General features: G+C 49.0%; 1 protein-coding gene across 1 annotated transcript; it reads right to left on the bottom strand.

Moving 5' to 3' along the window:
- Window positions 1-1,425: 1,425 nt before the first annotated feature.
- Window positions 1,426-12,391, bottom strand: XBP1 (X-box binding protein 1). Its single transcript, XM_069960729.1, is given in 6 exon segments — window positions 1,426-3,297; window positions 4,123-4,206; window positions 4,209-4,286; window positions 5,348-5,473; window positions 6,114-6,210; window positions 12,121-12,391. Coding segments are annotated over 6 exon segments (1,203 nt in total). The 5' UTR covers window positions 12,315-12,391; the 3' UTR covers window positions 1,426-2,673.
- Window positions 12,392-13,028: the final 637 nt, after the last annotated feature.

Below are 13,028 nucleotides of genomic sequence, written 5' to 3' on the forward strand. Positions count from 1 at the left end.
AAGCAAACTGAAGGAAAGAAGAGATGATGGGAGGGTACCCAAGTCACTCTTAAAGGGACAGTACCCAAGTCACTCTTAAAGGGACAGTACCCAAGTCACTCTTAAAGAGGCATTACATAAGTTGCTCCTAACGGCATGGTACCCAAGCTGCTCTTAAAGGGACAGTACTTAAGCTGGTCTTCAAAGAATGGTACCAAAGTCTCTTTTAAAGGGAGAGTACTTAAGCTGGTCTGAAAGTGACCACTATTTACTTCCCTGGAAATGCAAATCTAGCATTCTTAGCCCAATCTGCACCTAAGTCTTCATCTGACTCTATTTGGTCTCTTCTCATTCCATCCATCACTTATGGGATCTGCCCCCAGCCAGTATTTCAAACATTTTTGCACAAATTCCTTTTTGTCGATGTACACCCTGTTCGCCTGATGGGTAGGCAGGTGGGGAAGTCAAGGTGCCGGGGTAGGGATGGGGCCTCTTCCTGCATCTAATTTGCAATGATTTGGTGAGAACAGACATTGATGCAGCCTCAGATTCCCTGGGATTGTAGAGGCCGGGCTGTCAGTAGGGCTAAAGTTAAATGTTAAGCCACGCCCCTTCACAATGAAGCCACACCCTTTCCGTACATAATTTTCCTTAAAGGGGAAGTCCCTTATTATTGCCCAACAAAAGTTATGAAAATTACTAATAGACTCATTATGGGAGATGCACCTATATTGCATTTTCCCTGCACTTACTACAGCATGGCGTGTTCAGGTCCCTGCACTTACTACAGCATGGTGTGTTCAGGTCTCTGCACTGACTACAGCATGGCGTGTTCAGGTCTCTGCACTTACTACAGCATGGCGTGTTCAGGTCCCTGCACTTACTACAGCATGGCGTGTTCAGGTCTCTGCACTTACTACAGCATGGCATGTTCAGGTCTCTGCACTTACTACAGCATGGCATGTTCAGGTGTCTACACTTACTACAGCATGGCGTGTTCAGGTCTCTGTATAGTTATGTCATGTCACATAAACTGCCATGTCACCTGCTACTCCAGTGTCTCATTAATGCAGTTTATGTGACGTGACATCACCAACTTTACAGAGACCTGAACACGCCATGCTGTAGTAAGTGCAGGGACCTGAACACGCCATGCTGTAGTAAGTGCAGGGACCTGAACACGCCATGCTGTAGGAAATGCAATATAGGTGCATCTCCCATAATAAGTGTCTTTTAGTAATTTTCATAACTTTTGTTGGGCAATAACATAGCTTAAAATTATTTTGTCCCGACTTCCTGTTTAACTTACATTGTAATAAGCTTTGATGGTGCTGTTAATGAAAGTAGAATCGGTGCGGGTGGCGGAGTCAGTCAGCTGTCATAAAGTCACATTTCTGTGGGTATTAGCAGGAAGGGGATTATACAAAAAGAGAACAAGACCCAAAATAAATATTAAAATTTTCTTTAATATATATTTTTTTAAATATTAAAACGGAGGAAGCAACTTAAACATAAGATGAGCGAGGAGGGGGGTGGGGTGGGGCTATACACCTGATTCATTTACACAGTAAATTACACAATATATAGATCTGAGCTGGGGAGCGGCTTTTTTTCCATCGCTGACTTCCATTCAAAGCTTACTACCCCTACTGTTGGACTCATCTATATACAAAGAACATAATACAACATAAAAAAGGCCTTTAGCAAGAAGGCAGCGACTGGGGAATAAAATAAGAACTTCGTAAAAAAAAATTGGGACCAGAAGTGAAATGGCCATTCCTTGTATACGGACAGATCGATTCGTATGAAATGTAGAAATTATAACACCCAAATGTTTCCCTACGGAGCCATGTGATATGCCGAGATGTCGCCTAGATGGTTTTATACCGATACAATGACCGCATTCTCCAGAGTTAGGCAGTGGCAATAGGTGTGTGTGTGTATATATATTATATATATATTATATAGATATATATCTCAATCATTGGCTCAGATTTACCATTGTGTCTCCACCAGACAAGACAGTCTTTAAGTGACAGATTTATCAAACAGCCTGATAACTCCAGTACATTTATCGACTGTCTAGTCTAAGTTCGCCCTTAGACAGTCTTAGTAAATGTGGGCCAATGTTCTGATACTCTGGATAACTCCATGTCAGCAAGGTTGAAAAAGTCTAACAAGGAAAACGTATCCTGTATCATAACCAGCTAAACCAGAGATGGGGAACCTCCGGCCCCACAGCTGTTGCAAAACTACAATTCCCATCATGCCTAGACAGCCAAAGTCTTCAGCTTCGGCTGTCCAGGCATCATGGGAATTGTAGTTTTGCAACAGCTGGAGGGCCGAAGCTTCCCCATCCCTGAGCTAAACCATAAGGAAGTAGAGAAAGAACTCCAAGTGCTGAACGTTTCACAGATCAGATGCGGTTGAGATATTTAGAAGAACTTTCCTGTTCCGCCGCACATTGTTCTCATTCTACAATTCTTACTCTGTCAGAAGCATTTGCCCCTTGAAGCCTTCGAGACATTACAACATTCTCTGGGAGCGCACATCATGGCGAGAGGACGGAATGGTCATCATCTGAATGGCACATACTTTGCTGCTCTTGGAATTAACCGTACAATACTTTAGTAATATAATCTTTATAATAAAAATACAACCCAAGATATGAAGATAAATATTAGTCCGTCCAATTTAGAATGGTTCATCATCAAAATCTGGACCGGGATTCCAGAAGAGTGTGGGATCACTGAGAGGGGAGGGAGAAAAGGCTTGGTCCATGTGGACATTGAGAAGCTGAGGGAAAAGTTCGGTGGTAAAAGAGTCCTCCCACCCCTGGTCAGAGTTCAATGGAGAGGACACATCACTGAGCGGGGATGAGCTGCCCTCATAGCCAGAGTCACTGCCTGTCTCCAGGAGGCTTGATGGTTTCTCCACAATGGATTCTGAAGAGATCAAAAAGCTCTGTGTGTCAATGACAGGTGGGACTTCATCTTCTTGGGACTCCTCTTTGACACAGACGGGATCAATACAAGAGTTAAAAGTTGCTTCCTCCGTTTTAACGACGATGGTCTCGATTCCTAGCTCGGAGTCTTGCTCTGAGCAATGTGGCTTTGTGTAGACGTGGTCAAATTTGATCAGTTCATTAATGGCCTCCAGCTTGATTGGTGGGGTCCCCATAGGAGAAGATGGGGTGGAGGATACGGAATCCGATTCGACTCCTTTAACGTCTTCTTGCTGGTTCCATGACAAGTCTTCTCCGTAGTTGAGCAACATGTCTGAGTCCAGGCTTTCCAATAGGCCCAGCAAGATATCAGACTGAAGAACAAAAATGGGATAAAAGTTTAGTTTTATTAGTTTATTAAAAGATGAAAACCCTTATGGAAAACTTTACCAAAGCGGATAGTGCGAAACTCGCCAAGTCTCAAGACAATGTGCGATTGTTCAATATAATCAGCAGAACAAATAATGAAAATCTAGATCTGTAAAGAACGTCCTGATATGTTTTATTTGGCATCGCTTCAATATTTGGCATTATCTGGCGTTTAAAAGGTCATTCGATTGTTTAGTGGTGGATTCTTTGACCTTCGAAATGTTTTATTGTTTTAATCTTTCTATTGATTTACCAGTATGTTTGTTGTTCTTGCTTGATGACCCATGTGTATCCTTCCACCAGAGGAACCAGTTACCAAAAGCAGAAGTGAGACCAGCTGATGGCGGCACAGTGGGGGGGGGGGGGGGGGGGGGGGGCTCTAATGGCGTCAAAGAATTCCCATGAGACTTATAGCCACACACTGCAAAGGGAGGGTGCAGGGACATATGGGCTGCGCAAACAGTTAGTGCTATACAATTAAATGTTATCATTATGTTCCCACTACGTGGACAGGTTGTCATTTAATGGCAAAAGGCGGACGTCTATTGATAGTGATCACAATTGTTATTTGCAGCCGTCATTTTGCGGTAAAATCCTGTTGTGGCCTAATAGTTTTGATTGGCTGAGTGAGCGCTTCTCTCCCCAACTTGCTGTGATCTCTGTCTCATTGCATGAAATGTCTCCTGCAGGAGGCTGGGGAGAGAAGCACTTAGCTGCGCTCTAACCTGCAGATGGTTCCACTTTTTAGAACAGAGTCCCTAGGTGCTCACCTCAGAGTCTGAAGAATCAGTGCTGTCAGAATCCATGCAGACATGGTCAAGTTCGGTGACAACTGGGCCTGCTCCTGCTGCAGAGGGGCACATAGTCTGAGTGCTGCGGACTCAGCGGACCCGGCCACCGGCCTGACCTCATCTTCTCTGGACTGTGTCAGAACCTACGGAAGAGGAAACAGATTGAGCATACATTGTCTTCATGCAGCAAATCTGGCACCACAATATTCATTACCTAAAACCACAGGTGTCAAACTCAGGCCCTCCAGCTGTTACAAAACTACAATTCCCATGATGCCTGAGCAGCCGCAGCTTTAGCTCTCCAGGCCATGACGCCCCTGACCTAATCCTTTCCCCTGGAGAAACAGATTTATAACATTCTAATTTGGAAATCCACAGAAACCGCACAATACAGCCGCGCTCTGCCTCCAGTTCCGGAACGGAGTAAAGAGAAACCCTGGGGCAAAGCGGCTTCAGATTTTACTGTGCCAAGCGGTTATGAAACCTTCCATCTCTTTTCTGGACAACTCCTTCCTTACACCTTCTATTGTATGCAAAACTAATGAACGGCTGAAGCTGCCAGTAACCTCATTTACAAAGAAACCATTTCCTGCTCTTACAAGGAAGCAAGTGGAATCCGGGCAGACGGCCTGTGTGACAAGGGAGGGAGAGCAAATAAAGCAGACGGCTGCCCCTGGGCTCTTCACAAACTATACAGTGATAAAAGACTCCACCTATTGCACAACCATCACATTTTCCATGTGGAAAGTTACCTACGATCTGGGTACAAACCATCTGTAAGCTCTAATGGTCCTTTTACACAAACACATATCTGACAGATTCCTGAAGCCAAAGCCAGGAATAGATTTGAGAAGAGGAGAAATCTCAGTCTTTCCATTATGACCTGTCCTCTGTTTATAGTCTGTTCCTGTCAGATAAATCTGTCTGTGTAAAAGGACCCTGACAGTGTCACATAGTGGAAGGCATTGCAGGAAGGCTCACAGTCTCTTATGATCCTGGCAACACGTGGAGGGCACATGATTTCTTACAAACAGACTTAGAGATTGATCTGAACCCAGCACATTCTTCCGGGTATTACAAGCCTTTCTGTGGAAAATTCTTCACATTCTTTATAAATGGCTCAGATACCAGATATATACTGGCCGTAGGCTACCCCCCCAGAAGAGACCGCCAACACCAACATATGGTCTACAGAGATAATCACCTCAACTTCTTCGTCCTTCACCTCCAGGGCATCGAGCCCCAATCTCTGTCGTAATTCTTGGTTTTCGGTCAGCAATCCATGGGACTTTTCTCGTAAAAGCTGATTTTCCATTAATAGTTTCTCATTCTGGAAGACAAACGGAAATGAGGTTAAAGAGATGTCGGGGCTCACAATAAGGCACATATAATGATAGACTTTATTCCAAAGTGCTGCAATTACCTGCAATTGGAGGTAATGGAACTACAGCTGCCATGTACTTGTGGGCACACATCTTTATACTGGCAATCACCGTACAGATGTTTATATGGAGACACAATGTTCCACATTCAGGCACAGAAATATTAGTCATGACTATGGAAAGTGAATGGATGAATGATCCACCAGTAACTGGATGGGAGGAAACTCAAGTACAATGAAGTCTAAGGCTGGGTTCACACTGCGTTTTTAGCATACATGTAACGGATCCAATTTTTTCAACGGGCAAAAAAAAATAGTGTCAGCAACGTTTTTGTGTCCGTCAAAAAAAACTGATCCATTTTGATCCGTTTTTTTTTTTTTTTTATAATGGAAGTCAATGGAAAAACGGATGCACACAAATACATCCGTTTTTTTCAAAAAACGGATTGCAAAAACGCAGTGTGAACCACACACTGTCCATAGGGAGGGGAATATTGCCTGACACTGTATTGTTACATCTGGGGACGAAACAAACAAACACCAACATAAAATTGCACAATGTATCTATCTATCTGGGTGTCTGTATTACCTCCATCTCCAGATCCAGGACTTGCTGCTCTAGTTCGCTCATTCTGGCTTTCTTTCTGTCGCGCGCAGTTTGAGCTGCTACTCTGTTCTTCAATTTCCTAAGAAAATTAAAAAAAATTATACATTAAGTCTGTGATAAAGGAGCCGAATATCCAGACAAGTTATATGAAAAAGGAAAATACATGAAGATAACATGGCTGCAATGTGTGAAACCTCCCTCAGCCAGAGATTTTATTTTTATCATACATTATGCATCCTGGCCATCTGTACCGAGTAGACCGCCTCCTATACGCACCGCGGATGACCGCACACTATAGGCACTGCGTAGACCACCGCGGAGAGCACCCCCTATGGGAACTGCGTAGACCGCCCCCTATGGGAACTGCGTAGACCGCCCCCTATGGAAACTGCGTAGACCGCCCCCTATGGGAACTGCGTAGACCGCCCCCTATGGGAACTGCGTAGACCGCCCCCTATGGGAACTGCGTAGACCGCCCCCTATGGGAACTGCGTAGACCGCCCCCTATGGGAACTGCGTAGACCGCCCCCTATGGGAACTGCGTAGACCGCCCCCTATGGGAACTGCGTAGACCGCCCCCTATGGGAACTGCGTAGACCGCCCCCTATGGGCACTGCGTAGACCACCCCCTATGGGCACTGCGTAGACCGCCCCCTATAGGCACTGCGTAGACCACCCCCTATAGGCACTGCGTAGACCACCCCCTATAGGCACTGCGTAGACCACTGCCCATCGATGTAATTTTGGAGGACTGTAAGGGTTTTATTGTAACTTGTAATTACAGCTGAAGAATCTCTAGCAGGAAACAGACGGGTCTGACAATTCCAGAACACGTAAGAGGTCCGGAGCGAGTCCCGTCATGTCTAATGGAGAGAATTACAGGGAGTTGCATCAGCTGAATGATACTGTGAGAGATAAACAGATGGTCTGTACCCACCAGGTGCCGCAACGTGTACAGCCGAGTGCAAGACACACCACTAAGGCCTCAGTGTTACCAGATGTTAGAGGAGGGTTCAAGGTAAGAAGAGATAATCCGGGCCTCCCATATGGAAACTATTACAGCTCCCGTCATCCAGCTCTCCCCAACTCTTAATGTGCCGCATCGTGTACATCCGAGTGCAAGACACACGGCTATGGCCCCGGTGTTACCAGATGTTAGAGGAGGGTTCACAGTAAGAATCCGGGCCTGCCATATGGAAACCATCACAGCTCCTGTCACCCAGCTTTCCTAAGCTCTAAATAAGCTGTATGTGTCTAGTGGACTGTTCCTCATCTAATACAGCTAAGTATCTGGGCAGATTTACCATTCAGGAGTCTAGGAAAGTATACAGTGACATCTCCTGACGTATATATTAATCCCAACAATAGACACCTATTACCTGCAAACCATCGGGTCATTTAGGCTTCTGCTCTGTGGTTTATACCAGGGATGAGGAACCTCAGCCCTCCAGCTGTTGCAAAACTACAACTCCCATCATGCCTGGACACCTAAAGCTTTAGCTTTCATGGCATGATGGGAGTTGTAGTTTCACAACAGCTGTAAAGCCAAGGTTCCCTCCCCTGCCTTACAGATGAGTGTAGCTGCTGTGCTGTTCTATAGGGCTGAGTATACAGTATATACCACGTGACAACATATGTGAGAGAGGCAGCATGGTGCATATACAGCTCAGTGCTTCACTGTTTATATCTAGGACTCCGTATAGGACAGGATGACGGCTATCAGGGTCTAAGTGACAGGTTCCAGGTGTGGTTGGACAGACCCGGGAGCTTTAGTCACTGCCGCCCAGATTTATCATTGTTCTTCACCTTCATGACTGGAGGTGAAGAACGAGGATAAGTCTGGGCGGCAGTGACTTCTCCTGGGTGTTCTCACTAAACCTCCCAGGTCTGTCCAGCCACCCCTGGACCATGATAGCCATCATACTGTCGCACTGAGCTGTATATGCACCGTGCTGCTTCTCTCACATATGGAGCCACATGGTATATATATATACTGTATACTCAGCCCTATAGAACAGCACAGCAGCTACACTCATCTGTAAGGCAAATAAAGCCAATGAGAACTACTACACCCAGCATGGAGACCTGTATCTTAGTTATGAAGCCACATACGACTTCACGATAACTAAGATGCAACTAATACAGTGCAAATAATCCAGAAGTATTGTGAGAAGTGTCACCAGGTCCCTGGAAGCAGCTGACGGGTGGCTGGGGGGGTAAATGCTCACCGTCCCAGCTATATCTCCCCATTATACATCACCGTCCCTGCTATATCTCCCCATTATACATCACCGTCCCTGCTATATCTCCCCATTATACATCACCGTCCCAGCTATATCTCCCCATTATACATCACCGTCCCTGCTATATCTCCCCATTATACATCACCGTCCCTGCTATATCTCCCCATTATACATCACCGTCCCTGCTATATCTCCCCATTATACATCACCGTCCCTGCTATATCTCCCCATTATACATCACCGTCCCGGCTATATCTCCCCATTATACATCACCGTCCCGGCTATATCTCCCCATTATACATCACCGTCCCTGCTATATCTCCCCATTATACATCACCGTCCCGGCTATATCTCCCCATTATACATCACCGTCCCTGCTATATCTCCCCATTATATTTCACCGTCTCGGATATACCTCCCCACTATACATTATACGTCACCGCCTGTCATTGATTCCTTCCTGTTAACCCATCAATGTTTTCACAACACAGAACAGTAAAGGTGTCGGCAAGCAGACGGCTCCTGATCCTAAACATCTGCCCGGCATATGCCCCGAAGTGCTCAGCTGCTATATGTAATAGGGACCCAGGAGACAGAGAGGGAAACAAAGCCAGAAAGAGACTATGCGGGGTGACTACACAATGTCTATGCGGGGTGACTACACAATGTCTATGCGGGCAGAGTACACAATGTCTATGCGGGCAGAGTACACAATGTCTATGCGGGGTGACTACACAATGTCTATGCGGGGTGACTACACAATGTCTATGCGGGCAGAGTACACAATGTCTATGCGGGCAGAGTACACAATGTCTATGCGGGGTGACTACACAATGTCTATGCGGGGTGACTACACAATGTCTATGCGGGCAGAGTACACAATGTCTATGCGGGGTGAGTACACAATGTCTATGCGGGGTGACTACACAATGTCTATGCGGGGTGACTACACAATGTCTATGCGGGGTGACTACACAATGTCTATGCGGGGTGACTACACAATGTCTATGCGGGGTGACTACACAATGTCTATGCGGGGTGACTACACAATGTCTATGCGGGCAGAGTACACAATGTCTATGCGGGGTGACTACACAATGTCTATGCGGGGTGACTACACAATGTCTATACGGGGTGACTACACAATGTCTATGCGGGGTGACTACACAATGTCTATACGGGGTGACTACACAATGTCTATGTGGGGTGACTACACAATGTCTATACGGGGTGACTACACAATGTCTATGCGGGCAGAGTACACAATGTCTATGCGGGCAGAGTACACAATGTCTATGCGGGCAGAGTATACAATGTCTATGCGGGCAGAGTATACAATGTCTATGCGGGCAGAGTATACAATGTCTATGCGGGCAGAGTACACAATGTCTATGCGGGCAGAGTATACAATGTCTATGCGGGCAGAGTATACAATGTCTATGCGGGCAGAGTATACAATGTCTATGCGGGCAGAGTATACAATGTCTATGCGGGCAGAGTACACAATGTCTATTCATACAATGTTTATGCGGAGTACACAAAGCAAGAGACACCCGCCCTGGTCATCAGGAAGGACAGACATCTATTCAGTGTGGAAACTTCTGCAGAATATTTCCTCCTTTTTCTCATTTTAGCTTCCTGGCAGCGCCTGCGGCTATTCTGGGCACTGCCCGCGCTGCAGGTTTATTTCTGTCTTCAGAGGATTAAAGAGAAGTAAGTGACAAAGCAGCGAGGGCATCGGAGGGCACCATATACAACAGGCATCTGATTCCACCAGACACTAATGGGCAGGACGCAGGACCCCAGATGCCCCCCGCCTGTCAGCACTTTTGAAGCATTTGCAAACACCATCCTCATTTTGCTTAGACACGTTAGCTGTTCGGTGCAGCGCGGTCTGCAGCGTTCCGGCACCAACACGGTGAGGAAATGTCACATATTGCACAAGCGTAAAGTTCCAGGAAGAGGTGACTGGCCGATATACAGATATTTATTCATCGCTGCCAGTGACGTCAGCCGGCCAGCTCCCCTACATGCCACGCAGGCAGCAGGATCAGCTAACATCCTCCCACACAGCCGGCAGCTTACTGGAATGTCAACAGGATCCCGGGGGGAGGAGGACGGGCTGACCACAACGGGATTCAGAGGGAATTCTGGGGGCGCAGGGTGGGGACAGATGCTTAGCGATGGGGAACCGTCAGCCCTCCAGCTGTTACAAAACTACAAGCTTTAGCATGGTGGGAATTGTAGTTCTACAGCAGCAGGAGGGCCAAAGGTTCCCCCATCCCTGTATTATAGAGAGACAATGTAAAAATATCAGGGAGGCATGCAGGGCTCCCAAATATCAGGGAGGCATGCAGAGCTCCCAAATATCAGGGACGCATGCAGAGCTCCCAAATATCAGGGACGCATGGGGTACAGATAACAATATCTCTATAACAATGACAATGGCTTTGTACAATATCAGATCTATAAAAAAATAAATTTGCCTGATGGATGGGGGGGGGGGGGGATGCCTGATGGATGGATGGGGGGGGGGGGGGGGGGGGTATCTGCCTGATGGATGGGGGGGGGGGGGGGGGGTCTGCCTGATGGATGGGGGGGGGGGGGTCTGCCTGATGGATGGGGGGGGGGGGGTCTGCCTGATGGATATGGGGGGGGGGTCTGCCTGATGGATATGGGGGGGGGGGGTGTCTGCCTGATGGATGGGGGGGGTCTGCCTGATGGATGGGGGGGGGGTCTGCCTGATGGATGGGGGGGGGGGTCTGCCTGATGGATGGGGGGGGGGGATGCCTGACGGATGGATGGGGGGGGGGGTATCTGCCTGATGGATGGGGGGGGGGGGCCTGCCTGATGGATGGGGGGGGGGGTCTGCCTGATGGATGGGGGGGGGGGTCTGCCTGATGGATATGGGGGGGGGGGGTCTGCCTGATGGATATGGGGGGGGGGGGGGGGGTCTGCCTGATGGATGGGGGGGGTCTGCCTGATGGATGGGGGGGGGGTCTGCCTGATGGATGGGGGGGGGGGTCTGCCTGATGGATGGGGGGGGTCTGCCTGATGGAGGGGGGGGGGGTCTGCCTGATGGATGGGGGGGGGGTCTGCCTGATGGATATGGGGGGGGGGGGGGGGGGTCTGCCTGATGGATGGGGGGGGGGTCTGCCTGATGGATATGGGGGGGGGGGGGGTCTGCCTGATGGATGGGGGGGGGGGGTGTCTGTCTGATGGATGGGGGGGGGGGTCTGTCTGATGGATGGGGGGGGTCTGCCTGATGGATGGGGGGGGTCTGCCTGATGGATGGGGGGGGGGGGGTGTCTGCCTGATGGATGGGGGGGGGGTGTCTGCCTGATGGATGGGGGGGGGGTGTCTGCCTGATGGATATGGGGGGGGGGTGTCTGTCTGATGGATGGGGGGGGGTATGCCTGATGGATGGGGGGGGGGGGTATGCCTGATGGATATGGGGGGGGGTGTCTGCCTGATGGATGGGGGGGGGGCTGCCTGATGGATATGGGGGGGGGGGTATCTGCCTGACGGAGGGGGGGGGGGTCTGCCTGATGGATGGGGGGGGGGTGTCTGCCTGATGGATATGGGGGGGGGGTCTGTTTCCATTCAGGGAGACCAGGTCACAGGCAGGAGGACAGTGACAGATCGGGGCAGCGGCTGCTAATTCTGGAAGGCTCCATGGTCTCCTGTGTCCCTCACCACATACACACCGCCGCCGGCCCTGTTCACACTGCACACGGTTACCGCACCTCCTCAGCGCCTTCTCCTCCGGCGATAGATGTGTCAGTCTCTGCCGCTTCCTGGGGGGGACATCGCCGCTCGCTGACTCCGGGCTGGACGGGCTGTGGATGGGTAACATGACGGACGCCAGGGAGCCGCAGTCGCTCTGCTCCGATTGGTTCCCGGGGATGAAGATGACTTTGGGGGCTCCCATGACCACCATGTCCGGGGAACGGGGAGAAAACCGGGGAGAGGACGGGGACAACGGCTCAGCCTTACTATCTGAGGGGAAGAACAGCGCCCATTCATATCTATACGGCGTGTCCCCTCCCCATTGGACAAGCCCAGTGATGTCACGTGATCCGCCCAGTGCAGCTCTATGGAGGAGAGGCTGCAGAACAGGACGGCTCACTCCTGAGGCGGGGGGGGGGACACCTCACCCACAGGGTAATGACAGAACAGTATACAGACAGTGCGGCATAGCGAATCACTCCTGACACCCGTATCCGTATTCTTCTGTCTGTACTCCGCATTTCTCACGTAATAACCGATAATAAGGGAAGTCACGCTGTCTCAGTGCGGCCCATGCAGGTTCCTAGAGAATGATCAATAATAACAAATATGTCTCCACAGAAACTATGGAGGGGGGAGGGGGGCATTGTTATTTACCCCTCGGGGCTGATACACCACGTGGTTTTAGCGACTCGAGAGGTTTCTCTGATCTTTTCCACAGTGAATAAGCTGAAGTGATCATGTGACTCATGTGACTGAAAATTTAAAGGGGCTGTCCAGGCAGAAAGTGTGCTAAAGATGAATAAAAAAGCCAGATATGAAGGAACCCAAATCCTAATTCTGCTTTTCAGTCCCCATGAGAATGATTCCAGTGGCTTATGGTAAGCAGGGTGGCTTAGTGGTCAGCACAGTGGCTCAGTGGTCA

Source organism: Dendropsophus ebraccatus, chromosome 3 (assembly GCF_027789765.1).
Source record: "Dendropsophus ebraccatus isolate aDenEbr1 chromosome 3, aDenEbr1.pat, whole genome shotgun sequence".
Lineage (NCBI taxonomy): Eukaryota > Metazoa > Chordata > Amphibia > Anura > Hylidae > Dendropsophus > Dendropsophus ebraccatus.